Source organism: Natator depressus, chromosome 8, assembly GCF_965152275.1.
Source record: "Natator depressus isolate rNatDep1 chromosome 8, rNatDep2.hap1, whole genome shotgun sequence".
NCBI classification, from domain to species: Eukaryota; Metazoa; Chordata; order Testudines; family Cheloniidae; genus Natator; species Natator depressus.
The window spans coordinates 72,079,078-72,094,241 of NC_134241.1; the positions used below are offsets into that span (position 1 = coordinate 72,079,078).

The 15,164-nt window shown below is 40.7% G+C and overlaps 1 protein-coding gene across 3 annotated transcripts; it reads right to left on the minus strand.

Annotated features, from left to right (window-relative positions):
- Positions 1-1,987: 1,987 nt before the first annotated feature.
- Positions 1,988-12,428, minus strand: HCCS (holocytochrome c synthase). 3 transcript variants are annotated; one of them, XM_074961290.1, is made up of 8 exons: positions 12,320-12,428; positions 11,286-11,424; positions 10,816-10,977; positions 8,754-8,905; positions 7,949-8,097; positions 6,647-6,766; positions 4,419-4,505; positions 1,988-4,199 (listed from the first exon to the last, which is right to left on the minus strand). In XM_074961290.1, exons 3-8 carry the CDS (start codon positions 10,928-10,930, stop codon positions 4,001-4,003), a joined length of 822 nt encoding a protein of 273 aa, XP_074817391.1. In that variant the 5' UTR covers positions 10,931-10,977; positions 11,286-11,424; positions 12,320-12,428; the 3' UTR covers positions 1,988-4,000. The 3 variants fall into 3 exon arrangements, with proteins under 3 accessions (XP_074817391.1, XP_074817390.1, XP_074817392.1); XM_074961289.1 differs by lacking the exon at positions 11,286-11,424 and having other exon boundaries at positions 12,320-12,422; XM_074961291.1 differs by lacking the exons at positions 11,286-11,424; positions 12,320-12,428 and adding an exon at positions 11,857-12,224.
- Between the last annotated feature and the right edge of the window lie 2,736 nt (positions 12,429-15,164).

The window sequence follows — 15,164 nt, forward strand, 5'->3', positions numbered from 1 at the left end:
CTCTAGGAGATGTGTATTATTAATTGTGAACACTTGTAATGTACTTCTATACAGAGTGTAGTGCTCACTATGCTGACACATATGGAGTTTTTAGTGTATTTTATAAAAACTGGCTACATATATAGCAACAGCTTATGGATTACTGTAATGAGATTTATTGAATTTTACTGAGACTGGACATATACATCAACCCACATCTTATGGATTACAGTGATGAAGTTCTACTTCATGACATATAATTAAAACTTGCTAATGAAGCCTTGTGTGGAAAGTCACTACGTTACTTCAACTATGACATGGCACTGTAAAAACCAGAAAGGTAAGCTAGCTGCCATCATAACATACAACACAATAGCCAAACAATGCAAAAACAATGAAAGATGCATATTAATGCAATGGACAACTATTTTTGGGTGTCACCTGTCTGTTATTCTCAGCCTTTCTAGTTCATTTTTGTCACGGGTGCCACAACAGGACTGGAGTGGAGGAATGCACTGAGTATATTTGACTGTTTCATGTACTAGTACTCATTACCTGTGACATGGTCCAGCCAACACCTGAATCATCCAAAGGCCGCATAGGCTGATAGCATGGAGGGAACTGACTGTGCATGGCTGAAGCAGGAACTAGAGCTGGCACTAGAGCCTACAATCTGGTGGACATGAGTGCAAGTAACCGCTCAAACAGCTCTTTGTGCTGCACTGTCTTCCTCCCTCAACCTGCTGTCATTTCCCCAGAACTGTGCTGCCACTCTCTCCTCACACTGTGTGGTCTCTTTCCCCATCTTTCTTGCATCCTTATTTTTCTGACACTCAATCTGTTGATTGGTTTTATCAAGAACCTCTCCCATGAACTCATCTTGCCTATAGTTGGAGGGTCCACTCCCACAGGTTCCTAGCTTACCGTGTGTGCCATTCAGAGGTGACGCTCGAGGGCCTTGAAAGGAAAATAAAAGAGCATGTTATCTGACCATGATAAAAATAATTACATTTTCTACTCTTAAAGGAGCTGCTTCAATTCAAGGTCAGAAGATTAAAAAGTATCATCAATGGATTTTATTTTATTCACACAAAAATCACTGGCCAATTTAGACATCCTTTAGAACATGGTAACATACACGTACAAAATTCAATTAAAATGATTAATAAATCCCCACCATTATTTTCTGGGCAGGACAGGAGGTGTCATATGAGGGGACCTTGTCACTAGCTAGTATCCTTTGTGCCTGGCAAGCTCTGGAGGACATTGATATTCTGAAGGTCCCCGAGTGGAAGCGGGAACTTTTGTTCCAGACCAGTGGAACACAGCTATCTGTGTATGCAACAGAGCTTCTTAGGCACCTAGTGGCTGACCAGCACATCGCCAAAAGGAGGGAGCTTGTGAGCTAGAGGCAGCCCTAAGTAGGCCCTGCCCTGGTGCATAACCAAGCATTTGGAGTTCCTACTCTGTGAGAGGTTTTCCATTCATCCCCAGCCAGCAATGGGTGAAAATTCTCAGTAAAATCAACAAGATGCTCATTTAGCATGGAGACATAGTACAGCCTCCTCATATGAATATATACAGAGTGTATTCTCCAGCGAAGGCTCTGACAGTTCTGTGTAGTTATGTAACAGATGTAGAAAGGCTAGTCAAGTACAGGGTGTAAACAGGATCATTTCATTAATCACCAAACTTGGGGAAAGCCATCACCAGCACTAACAGCTTGGGTCTAAAACTAGAAAATATTACAACAGCAAAGTAAAAAAAGTTCACTTTATTAAAACAGAGAATCAAATGACAAGATATCACATTTAAGTAATAGTATTCAAGCATTGCAAAGAATAAACCTGAATCCATACCACAGTCAGTGGAGCATACTAGAAAACAGGTAAACTCAAGTCGTGGTGTATATGACATCTTCTGGTTCTTCATTAAATGAATACTTCAATGATAATGAAGCCACTATGTTTCTGCAATCATTGAGGTAGGTGAGGGTTTTGGTTTTGGCTTTTGTTTTGTTTTTTTTTTTAAGTTTTTGAATACCGATTTAAGAATTGCTACCGTTTCTGTTTTGCATGAGACATACAGCATCAGGACTGTATGTATCACAAGTATCAAAACTGATTTGTAAGGTGTGAGGACACATCATACAGGGAGTATCGACGTCATAATCTCAACTGCTTATGTTGGGTTTGTAACCCTTCCACTAGCAAATGTAGGATTTTATGAGCTGTCCACTTATCTTCCTAGTAGCTCTGCCTCTTCTTGCACAATAGTAAATCAATCTCAGGTGAATTATTTATTGTCCAAAACTGCCTTCAATTCAGATGGCTATAGAACAGGATTATGCTGAACAAGGACAGAGAGAGAAAATGCACCTCGGTTATGTTAGACTTTAGGCTATGCAATACTTTCTGGAAGCCTCTGAAGGGGGATCTTTTCCTCTGGACAACAAAGGTGGTCTCCACTACAAGCATCAAAGTAGGAGCTATATGAGATCACTTCCTCATGAAGTGAAAGTCACTTGATTGCAAAGCAGCTCTCTGAAGGCAGCTTCCTATATAAATCCAATTACACACAGTCCTTCATCCAAAAATTAGGATTATGTACATATTGGAGAAATTTCCCACCAGAGGGACTAGAATACGGTATTCAGTTACTCCTATCAATCCAAAGTGAGATGCATGGATGGATCAGTCTCAAGAACAGGACATGCAGGAGGGAAGGAAAGATTAATTTAAACTTTACACTAAGCTCCTGGTACCACAGAACCCCGAAGTATGATTTATAGGGTATATCAAGTTTGTAATAGTTTTCTAAGTAATTTCCCTTCCTATACACATGTAAGATTGTTCAAATTGCTACACGATATGCAATAATTTTCAATATCTACGTTACGACAGCAAGAAACAGCAAGTTAAATCAACAGCTTAACATTTCTGATACCCTACATTTATATCTTTTACATGACAACACATTTCAGCATACAGTAATTTACTGTCTACCAAATCTTCAAAACACTGCCTAGAAATTTTAATTTAAAAATATACTCTATAAAGTGTGAAAACTGAACACTGTGTCCAATTATCTTTTCTTTAAGAGAGGCAGTTACTTGCCACAAAAATTAAAATTTCACACACAAGACTTAATTCTGCTTTTCACCGTGTCCATGTAACACCTACTGAAGGCAATGGGCTTTTAAGTACCGGTATATATACACAATTAACTCAAACCCTATGGATTTTTCATAACTTCAAAAATGAAACTTAACTACTCTGAAATGTCCATTTTATTTCCTGCTTTTTGGAATACAATACAGAGGCAGCATTTTAAAAGAAAAAAGTAACCATCACACTGTTTCAAATTATTAATTGCATTTCTTTTTAAAAAAAGTGTTGAAAATAGGCACAACTCTTTCTACATTAGTTTCAGTTGAACATACCTTTAAAAATATTCACATGCCATATTTTTTATTTAAACAGTTACTCCAACTGAAATCATCTCAGCAGATTTAGATACGGATGAGTAAAATACTGGTATATAACTGTATATAAATTAATTTGCAACAATAAGTTCTCTACCTAGATTTTTACACCCACCATCATGGTATCCATATACCACTTTTAATGACCAAGTAAAAACATTTACAAAACTCCCACTTTTTGTCATCTATACTGCAGTAGTGCCTAAAGGCTCAATTAGCATCAAGCCCCATTGTGCCTGGCATTTTGTGAGAGTCACTGATTTTGTGTAGTTTAGTCTTAATTGACTGTAAAGTACACAAGATTTTCCAGCTAGGAGAGAACTTGACCACTGAAATAAACCTAAATAGAGAAAAGCATGTACCTTACTTTTAAATTAAAGATGGTATGAAGTATCTGTTCATACAAAACTGCATAGTGTTTTCCCCCACAGAGAAGGACAATGTTGGTTAATGAAGATAAGCACAGTTACTATAATCTTTATTTAAAGTTCAAATGGCAGCTCATCTTCAATCTGAGAAAGTACAGTTTCAGTGTAGTTATGAAGTCCAACGCCACCAAGCTACTTTCATTCTGTCCCATACAGCAGAGAGAGAATCAAATGCAGGACGGACATCCAAGATGGTGAACTGATAAGAATTATCTACTTCACCACCATCATAATAATCAATAACATATCTGACTTCCTTCCCACAACGATCAATAATCCAATCATGTCTGTCAAAAGGAAGTTCATATCTGGAAAGAGAATTCAGTAAATTAACACCAGCTATGAAATCAAGATGACATTTCATAAAATGGGCACAAGTCATATGTACTATATAGGCTACTCCTGCCTCTGTTCTGGTAAATAGAGTTTAAAATTGTCGTTCTAAAACATTTTTAAAAAAATCTACTTCTACATCACATTTCAACATATAAGGAAAAAACCCCACATTTCTGGTCCTGTAAACGTACCCCATCCATGAGCGAATTCTGGCTCTGGGTGAATACTCTTTAGCTTTACCTCCAAACCGGATCAATGATGGTCCACATGGGCATTCCCTAAATACATTTTAAACAATTAAAAAGACACTTTCAGTTTTAAGACAGATAATGTACAGTTTAAGAACTTGTTTTACTGATACATAAATTATATATTAGAAAAAGTTGTGGTAAAAAATCAGTTATTCAAATAATAAAAGTTACTTTAATAAATCTTTAAAATAGATTTACAAGTCAGCAGTAAGCCCTCAGTAAATGTGAAAGTAACAGCGTGACTAACATATCTCATCGGTATCTCCATCGGGGAGGACAGCAATAAGAGTACCCGTGACAGAAGAAAACACTAGAGATCATTTCTGGTCAATGGGATCACACTGGGTCAGATTCTCTTTTTTGAATAGACCACTCAAATAAAGGAGGAGACTGTGGCCAAGCATTACCCACAGCAGGGGAGCGCTCAGTTGGTGTAAAAATGGCAGAGTTGGATCCTACACCAAATAGCCGCTCACCCCAGTGTAAAGGGTGCGTCAGAGGGAGATGGTGAGGTGGACCTCTGCTGATTCTCAGATGACATATGGTTCCCTAGGGTGGACACAATAGAGGTCGATAAAATCATGAATTGTGTGGAGAAAGTGAATAAGGAAGTGTTATTTACTCTTCACAGAACACAAAAACCAAGGGTTGCCCAATTAAATTAATAGGCAGCAGATATAAAACAAGCATAAGGAAGTACTTCTTCATACAACACACAGTCAGCTTGTGGATCTTCTTGCCAGGGGACGTGGTGAAGGCCAAAAGTATAACTGGGTTCAAAAAAATAATTAGATAACTTCATGGACAAAAGGTTCATCAACGGCTACTAGACAAGATGGTCAAGGATGCAACCCCATGCTCTGGGTGTCCTTAAGCCTCTGACTGCCAGATGCTGGGACTGGATCACACAATAGTTTCCCTGTTCTATTCATTCCCTCTGAAGCAATAGCATTGGCTACCATCAGAAGACAGGTTTCAGAGTAGCAGCCGTGTTAGTCTGTATTCGCAAAAAGAAAAGGAGTACTTTTGGCACCTTAAAGACTAACCAATTTATCTGAGCATAAGCTTTCGTGAGCTACAGCTCACTTCATCTGATGCATAAAAGTGGAAAATGCAGTGAGGATGTTTTTATACACACAGACCATGAAAAAAATGGGTGTTTTTCTCCCCCCACCCCACTCTCCTGCTGGTAATAGCTTATCTAAAGTGATCACTCTCCTTACAATGTGTATGATAATCAAGGTGGGCCATTTCCAGCACAAATCCAGGGTTTAACAAGAACGTCTGGGGAGGGCAGGGGAGGGGAGGAAGGGGGTAGGAAAAAACAAGGGGAAATAGGTTACCTTGCATAATGACTTAGCCACTCCCAGTCTCTATTCAAGCCTAAGTTAATTGTATCCAATTTGCAAATGAATTCCAATTCAGCAGTCTCTCGCTGGACTCTGGTTTTGAAGTTTTTCTGTCTTTCATCAGAAGACAGGATACTGGGCTAGATGGACCATTGGTCTGACCCCGTATGCCCAGTCTTATGACCATATATTGCCAACACGAGTTAAAGAAGCCCCTAGGTTATTCTAACTTACTCTGAGAGACTGGAGCATTCTGACCCACATGACAGGATCCATAACCAGCTTTCAGATAGCCTCCGCCACCAATATCCTGCACAAAGTGCATCTCAGATGTATGATAATCTAATACAATAGATTTTAAGGCCAGAAAGGAATTTATGATCATCTAGTTTGATCTCCTGTATATCACAGGTCATAGAATTTCACCAGTAATTCCTGCATGTAGCCCCAGCATCCTCTGGCTGAATTACAACATATCTTCTAGAAAGATAGATCATTTTGATTTGAGGACTCCAAATGATAGAGAATTTACCCCATCCTTGATATGTTCCAATTGTTAGCTTACCCAGTCAATATTTTCATCTTGTTTCCAGTTTAAAAACATTGCTGACTTAAACTTCCAGTCACTGGATCTTGTTAAACTTTTGTTCCTAACTAAGGGATTTTGGTACTACAGCCAAAAAACACACAAGTCTCAAAGTCTTGGAATTATAAACATCAGGTCATTTTCTGGATAAATTGAAACCATTCCGACTTTTAAAGACTTACATTAGCAAGAACCAAAGAAATTTTTTGTTTTTCCATCTCAAATGTACTTACACAGCATGAAGAGCTTCCCACTTTAAAATCTCTTTCCAAGCCTGCTCATTGTTCTGATTGTGAATCTTGATAATATTATTCATATCTTTGGGGTTTATGTCATCATCTTTCCACCTCCATCTAAGAAAGGAACACTATTTTGGAAATTTTTACAAATATTGGAGCTTAAATTCCCCACCTCCTCCGAGAGGTGAAAGATCTGCCCCAAGGTTACAGAGCAACTCTGTCAGAGTCAGAAGTCATGCATTGCTAGCTTCCAGTCCCCTGCTTTAGTCCTCTTAACTTTCTACGTACAACTTATAGTTATCTAACACTAATCATAGCTTGAACAAACAGCATGAGCTAAGTCATGGTATTGGAATGTGCTGACAAAGCTATCTATAGTTAGTTTACATTTCACAACGCTTAGAAAATTTTGTGCAGGATGCAACCCAAATTCATTTTTGATAGATAAATGTACTAGATAAAGAAAAAAAATCATGTAAGAGTCATGTACAAATAACTCTTATTCCCTAATACGGCACACACGTATACATGCGCTTACATTTAAGTTAAACATCTGCATATGGGTTTGCAGGATCAGGGCCTTAGTGTTAAGATCGTTTATAATAAATGGACTAAAGTTTTACTACTTTGAATACAGTGATATAAATAACTACTGTATTTTATCATCAATTGGACCTTAAAAAGATAAGTTTAAATATGACAGTTTCAACAAAAACCCACTTTACACATGTATTATTTGTATGAAAAAAAAAGTTGTCTCACTCTCCCATTACTGATCCAAAGCATTTTTTAGGCTAAGAGACTTGTGCGCTTCATTCAGGCCTCGTCTACACTTAAAAAAAAAAACAAACCCACAACACAGAAATCACACTATTGCTAAACCCATTTCTATACTAGTCAACACTAGGCAACCCATATTGCTACCCAAAGCTCCTGCAGCCACCAACATTTTTAACACCACTTTCTCTTAACCTGTTTAGTGAATGTCTAACTGATACTGACAGACACAGAAACCTTGTCTACACGAGGGGTTCCATGTTGCTAACACCAGTGGACCTGATCTAATGTTCACAATGGAGGAACTTTCGTTAAAAAAAAAAAAATCCACAGTCACCAAGTTTTTAAGACCTCTTGGGAAAACTTTTTAAAGGGATACTGACTTCTCTGAACAAGCTGACTGATTACTGCCCGCAGCCCACCAACCCCTTAATTAAATGCCTACAATATCAACACAATGATTTATTTTGCAGTCTTCTGGCTAGCACACATTCTACTGGGTAAAATCAGTTTACTTACCCTTTCCTTAGCATAGCATTCCAAAACATTTGTTCTGACGGATAAACCCATTTTTGTTCTGAATGCGCTCTAGGAATGGAAGACTCTTTTCTGATAGTTGATAATGGAAATGGTTGATTCAGGGATGGCATTTGATTAGGCGGTGGCATCTAAACACAAATGATTGCTTTAACAAAATCTCAGAGCCAAAAGTGTTTTGATATATCATAGTATTTTTTAAAAAACAATCACACTATAACTATACAGTTGCTACAGACATCAAAAAGCATGGCCCTCTGAAGAAATAACTATTTCTCTTCTGAAGTTGGTACTCCTCATCCATGCCTAAGACTGCCAGATGTCCTCTTTCTCCTCTTTAAACCCAAAGCTCCACATCACGATTTTACTTTAAACAGAGAGAACCTTCCTGAGGCCCTGCAAAAGACCGATCTGAGGAACTCCATCAGGTAGAGCTCATCATTCAACATACCACAGTGCTCACATCCCTGTCAGCCTTGGAAATATTAAACGAACCCTTAACACACACATAGCAGTGGCTCTATGGGCCATCTTGTCTTTGTTGTTAAGTAGACATTTATAATTGTGAGGGCATTCCCCACCCCAGTGGAATGATTTTAAAAGAAGATCAAATTTTAGGCCTTAACTATTCAGCAGTTTATCTTCAAGTGTATTCGCAACACAAAGATAGAACAGCTTTAACATCGATAGTTCTTTTGTCTGTGCCAGTGCTACTACTGAGATCTCGCTTTCATAGCCACTTTAGAACGGAACAGGTCTTAAGACACACAGACTACACAAAAGTTACCATATTTCTAGGATCTATGTCATCTTTCATTTGAGATGTACTAGATTTCATCGGACACTCCACATATTCATATGCTCGTTCCTGATGTGCAGGAATATTATTATTTTGGTTCTCAGCACCTTGGTCAGGAGATTTCATGTGCATTGGACAACCTGAAAAAAAGAAAACATTAAACCATGGATTAGTACAAAAATACAATTCATAATCAAATGTAATGGGACTTGGAAAGGGAAGAACATGGTGTGCAAGTAGGTATACAAGTCAATTTTCTTAGAGCTCACCAAACCACAATGTAAATATAAACCAACCCCCTCCCCCCATCACCCCTTTGCTCTTTTCAGTTGAGGAATGGTTCCAACTCCCTCTGAACAAGAGGATATTATTTCTTATTTTTTAAGGGACAGCAACATAATGATATTGAGAGTTCCAATTACACACAAGTACTCGTCAGTCAAATAATTGGCAGCTTTTTTCATTCCTGTGCTTGTCGTTTCAACACACCTCTTGAATTTATATTACCAATAACAAATTTTGCAGCTTTTGCATAAGTAATCTGATGATTCCTAAGAGAATGATATCCACAGATTTCATCTGATAAGTAACACACCAAAGTCTCTTGTTAAATGCTGACACCAAGCAACGTGAAAATAATTCACCTTATTTTTTTACATCCATATACAACAAAAACCCCTGTTCCTGAAATCCCAGACCCTATGTGGAGCCCCACTGACTTAGTTCAGACTCTCTACAGGTCTGCCTATACAGATGAGATTGCCTGGGCCTAAGGAGGGAATGATGAAAAAACCAGACTTAATAGAGAAGAGTTAAAACACTAATTTTGTAATCACTTGATATAACAGAGCAGGTCATTAATTTAATGGAGAACCTATAACAGTTTCTGTGATGAACTCTCCTTAAAAACAGCACTCCCATAATTATTATTGCAAGTGCCTAGTCGTGACCAATACAATTCAAGTTCCAAAAGAGTTTCTATTATAAAACCTTTTCCACATATTCAAATCTTTCAAACCCAGTTTATTTGGGACTGATGTTTCCATGCTTGTTTCTGCTCAAACATGAATTTATTGGGATGTTTTCCCCCAAACTTTGTAGCCAACCAAATTCTCTAAGGGTATCAAATTTGCCCTGGAAGTTATAGGGAAGCAGACAGAATTTCACAATGCTATACTTACAGTCATTTCAGAGAAGACGCACACTTCAAGAACATATATTTCTACATCCCACAGCATTTGAGGCATCTTAAACGCCAAGACCACATTAAAGATTTTTAATTACTTTTAAGAATTCTAAAAACTGCAATTTAAGATTCATAGTTAGTTACCAACAGTCAAGAAATACAAATGCTAAGGTTTGGGGGAAAAAGAAAATCAACTCTGCTGCTTTGCGCATATACTGTATTTTCTGCTTCTGTTTTTCTGATTAAATGTGTAGTCTAACCATGTTTGCAACAGTATATACATAAGACTACAGGGCACGCAACACAGCTATGCAAATATTGCTGTTTGTTAGAACCTAGTCTTCTGCATGTTAATCATTATAAGTCAGAAGACTTATGTTCTTACTGTGGAACCCCAAACTTTAAATTAAATTAAAGTAGCTTCTGGCATTTACAGTTTAAAAGATCTCAAGTCACTAAGACTAGCCAGACTTAAAGAGTACATGCCTATACATTTTAAGAATGCATTTGGGAATCAGCTCCTCTTATCTTCCAAGACCTCAGTTCAGAGTTCTGTAGTTGAGGACACGAACAACAACTATAGCAATGTAAGAAATGAAACTTTAGACATCAGACACATCAGTCACTGTTACAGGAGACAGAATCCTGAACTATCACTTTAGCAGGTAAAACAGCTTGGTAAGAAACTCACACCTCTTTACCTTTAAAAATACAACTACTTGCAAGTTGCATTTTTGTGAAGGAAGACACTTGTCATACTAATACTCCTTTACTGATAAATAGCTTTCCTTTCTTGCCAAATATCTTTCAAAGCACTTTTCTGAGATTTAGATTTTGTTTCACTCTATTTTGGTAGGTAGTTACCTTCCATTTTTTCCTGGTGCATGGGACATTCTGAAGGTGGAGATGCTGTTTGAGGGTGTAGAGATACATTTTCTGACTGAGCAGCAATAGATGGAGATGAAGCAGACAAACCCATCACAACTTCTAATTTTAGATCAGATTTGAAGAGAAAAAATTGTACATCTAAAAGACAAAACCATAGGTAATTGTTACTAAAACATAACCATGAATACATTTTCCACAGCAAATCACTAAAAAGAAATTAAAGTAAAAAACAGGCATTGGATGGTCAGCATATATAAACAGTTAAACAGTCAGCATTTACAATTAATGATGAATTCATAAACACCAGCAAAATATCTGACTTTTTAGCAAATGTCCAAGACTATATCTATAAAGCTATATCAGAGCAATGTAAAAATGTTATTCCAAGTCCCTCACTCATCAATAAAAAAAATCAGAACTATTATTTTTATGACAGTCACAAGCACCTTGAGTTATAGTCCGGTTCAGCCCCAATTTACCATGTGACCCCCAGTAAGCGTGGGTCTCCTCTGAAGAGTATCTTTAAAAATAGCACCTTAGGCAAGCCATCTGTTTCCTCTGTGTATACTGCCACATATACCAAATCTGGTGAAAAAAAAATAATTCCTTTCACTGTTTTTTTTAGACCTACATGAACTCATTAATACTGGTAACGGAGCACAAACTGAATTTTATACTATTTCCTATATCAACAAAACTGCTTGTTTAATTCTATTTGTAAGGTTAAATTTTACCATCACCGTACTATAGCCTAATTTGAAGAGAAGAACAGTCCTGAGGTTAAAACACTGTATGTGGATTTGGGAGATCTGCATTGAACTTCTAATCCTGCCAGACTTTGGGTGACCTTGGACAAATCACTAGATTTCTCTGCACTTCGGATCCCCAGCTGCAAAATGGGGAAGATGCTTCTCTACCTCCTTGGGTGGCTAGGAGAACAAGTGTGAGCGTCTCCGGCAGGTGCCTAGAAACTACGGTGATGGGGCCGTACACATCCAGCCGTAACCCAAGGCCTACCTTGAACAGGCGGGGGCCCAGGTCTAAGTGGGGCCCTAATCTGGCCCGGAGAGGGGCGCCCCTCGCAGTGTCATGCGGGGGGCGAGAGCCCCGGCCGCCCAGGGGCGCAGGCAGCCCCGAGCCCCAACACACGCGCGGCTGAGGGAGCCCGAGGGGCAGAGGCGCGCAGAGGTCACAGTGTACGGGTCTCCTCCAGGCGGTGGTGCCCTGCCGGCCTGGCGGAGCGGCAGAGAGACGGCGGACGGGCGTGGGGGCCGGCGGAGTAAGAGCACCCAAAGGCCCCAGTCCGCTCGGGTGGGCGCCAGGAACACGGGGGTGCCAGGCCCCCCGAGCCCGGCGGCCTCCGCTCTCCCAGCGGGACCTGGGCAAGGTCAGGGCCGACTCCTGGCTGGCCCCCCAGCGCCTCTCCGCGGAGAGCGGCCCACGCGCCCGCCCAGCCACGGTACCGCAACGTCCAACGCACCCGGCCAGTACCGGCCACCAGCCCTCCCCGCGGCCAACAGAACCCAGCACGCGCTGCGGCTTCTCGCGCAGTTCGGCATGCGCCGCGCGATCTGCGCATGCGCCAAACCGGACGGGGGGTGGAGCTAACGCGATGACGGAAGGGGCGGGGCCTACGGAGCAGCAGGGTGAGGCGCTGAGTTTTGCCCCTGCGGGTCGGGGACGTGAGGGGTGCTGGGCGACCGAGCAGCCGTCAAGGAGGTATTTTCTTTGACCACTTTTAAAAGGAGTGTCATGTAAACACCTTCCCTTCTTCCCCAAGCGGTGTCAGGCTGCGACCAGCCGGTAACAGCCGCAGGGGTGGTGAGAAACGGTAGCACCTCATGATAAAGGGGCTGCCCAGTTACTTCCTTTAGCTGCGGGTCCCTGAGGCCGGACCTGAATGAGCTCTTCATTGCCCGCTGCAGCGTTTTAAAGTTGTGTTTACTGTGCAGCTGGATTTCCTGCCCTACTAGCCTTTGCTTTGGTTTGCAATCTGTAATACACCACGTCATATCAATTTAGAAGTGGAGCTCCGTCAGCTTTCGTGGACGCTGGAAAATGACAGTACGATTCGTGGATTTACAAAGCCCTGACCACTAGCCCAGCCCCTCTAACCTAAAGTAGCTGAAGAAACCTCTCATTTGTGTAGCTGCTTCCTCAGCTCTGTTCAGTTCTCGCAGACAAGTGGAAGTGGGCAGCTTATTTAATGCTGCAATGCAGGTCGAAGCAGGAGAGGTTGACGCAGACTTACATAAGGAACCAATTCTTCCCCTTGCACTTAAGCATGTAGCATGAAAATTGTTATGATGAATTCTCTAAGTCAACTACTATTTCTTAATTTAATAATTAGGTCACTACTATGATAGAGTAACATGTAAAATGTAACTGAACATAGTTGAATTATCACTAGGAAATCAAAACACATTACCTTGCTATTGGTTGTGGGTACAGCACTGTTCTACTACATTTCAGATGAAGTTTCAGGTTGAGAAGTGAGAGATAGTATTTACCTTATGGTTATACCAAAGAGAGAAGCCTATTTAACAATGTAGTAGTAGTTATAAAAGTTACAGAAAAAAATCCAAGTACACGAACCATAAAACCTTGTGCTGAAATCAACACACTTGCCAGTTTGGGTAGAGATTTTTTTTTTTTTTAGGGGGAGTTTAAAAAGAAATGAGAGAAGGAGAAGGTGGGAGTGGTGCATTGAGAACTTAGCATTTTGGGTGCCAAATATTTGTCTATGGAAGAAGGAAACTATCCCAATCACTTTCCTGCTGGTGAAAAAGTTTTAGTTTAAAGCATTGAAGAAAATGTAACTAGATGATGCATTTTACCCTATATAGTTAAGTGTGACTAGTAACTGAATACACCAAAAATAGCTATAGAATATTCTGATTCTAGCCTCATCAGTGTTCACAGGAATGACCAGAGTCCTCTCATTTAGGAGGTAACTTTCACCCTCGGCTAAGGCCACCCACTTGAACACATTTGCTTTGAGGAAAAATATGGATCAATCATGACCTACTTCATTCTGTATGGCAAAATAGAAACACAAGTATTACTCATCTAGTAGTACTATAAGGAGGAAGCATGGATGTTGTCTCAGATGCACTCAGGAAAGCCTCTTCCTTGGTAACAAATCTCTCTCAATTTTGGGATATACTCTCTGACCTAGTGTAGTGGGTGACTTCCTTGTGATTCATCTAGGAGTTGATGCCCCACGAATTGCTTTGAAATTTGCTAAAACATCCGCTAACGTGATTATGTATGTCAGGGCTCAGATTCAGTCAGTACTCAGGCTACTACCTATTTCTCTAGAATCTCAGTATTCAGTTTTAAAAAATACATTAAGGCTCTCACGGTTATGACTGCACAGAAAAGTTAAAAAATCTGAACTCTGTAACCAGTGCAGAGATGTCTACTAGAGCCTACAGAGAGCCTGGAACAATAACTCAGAAAGACATGCACTCCACATTCATCTCAATGAGATGTTCACTCAGGGTACATCTACAGATTTCTTACTCCTGGGGAATTTTGCACCACTGTGCGCACACAGAATTCATGTGCCCTGCAATTTTTTTTTCTCTGCAGAAAATACATTCTGCCAGAGAGGCTCTGCAGTTATGCCTTTTGCCCACAAAGGGCTGCTGTGGTGCCAGAACAGAGGCAGCTGGCTTACCACTTACAGGCTGTAGCAGTCAGCAGCTGATAAGGAGAGAGCAGAGCCTGCATTCCTCACAGTACACTGTCCATAGGGCCAAGTGAGGAGGCACAGGATATTGGGGGCAGGAGACAGAGAGAGCAGAGCACAAGGGGCTGCTGGGAGGTCACATAGACAGGGGTTCAGAAGGGCTAGCTGGGGGGGGGGGGGGAAAGCCTGGAACAGGGACTGGATGGGAGTGGGGTGGCATGGGGGGCAGAGCCAGACAGGGGATGGCTGAGTGGGGGGGTGCAGGGACCCATGGAGATGCGGGGCAGGGAGGAAGGGACACATGGGGACAGGGGCAGATGTGCCTGAGTGAATGGGAGAGGCTAAGGGTCAGCCAGGATCTACATGGGTGGGGGAGCTCCCTAACGATCCTCAACCCTCCACTCCCCACCAAAAAACCTGTTCCATACTTCTCCCACTAGCACCCAACAACCCTCCACTTTCACTCCCCGGCTCCTTCCCAGAAATTACTTCCCTTTCCCTCAGCTCCTCCGTTACCTCTGACTCCCCAACATTTGCACTGTTTCTGAGGGGTGCAAAATTTTGTTTCTGTATTGTAGTTTAAATGAATTACTCAAAGTTCTGTATTAATATACCTGATAAGGATCTATTT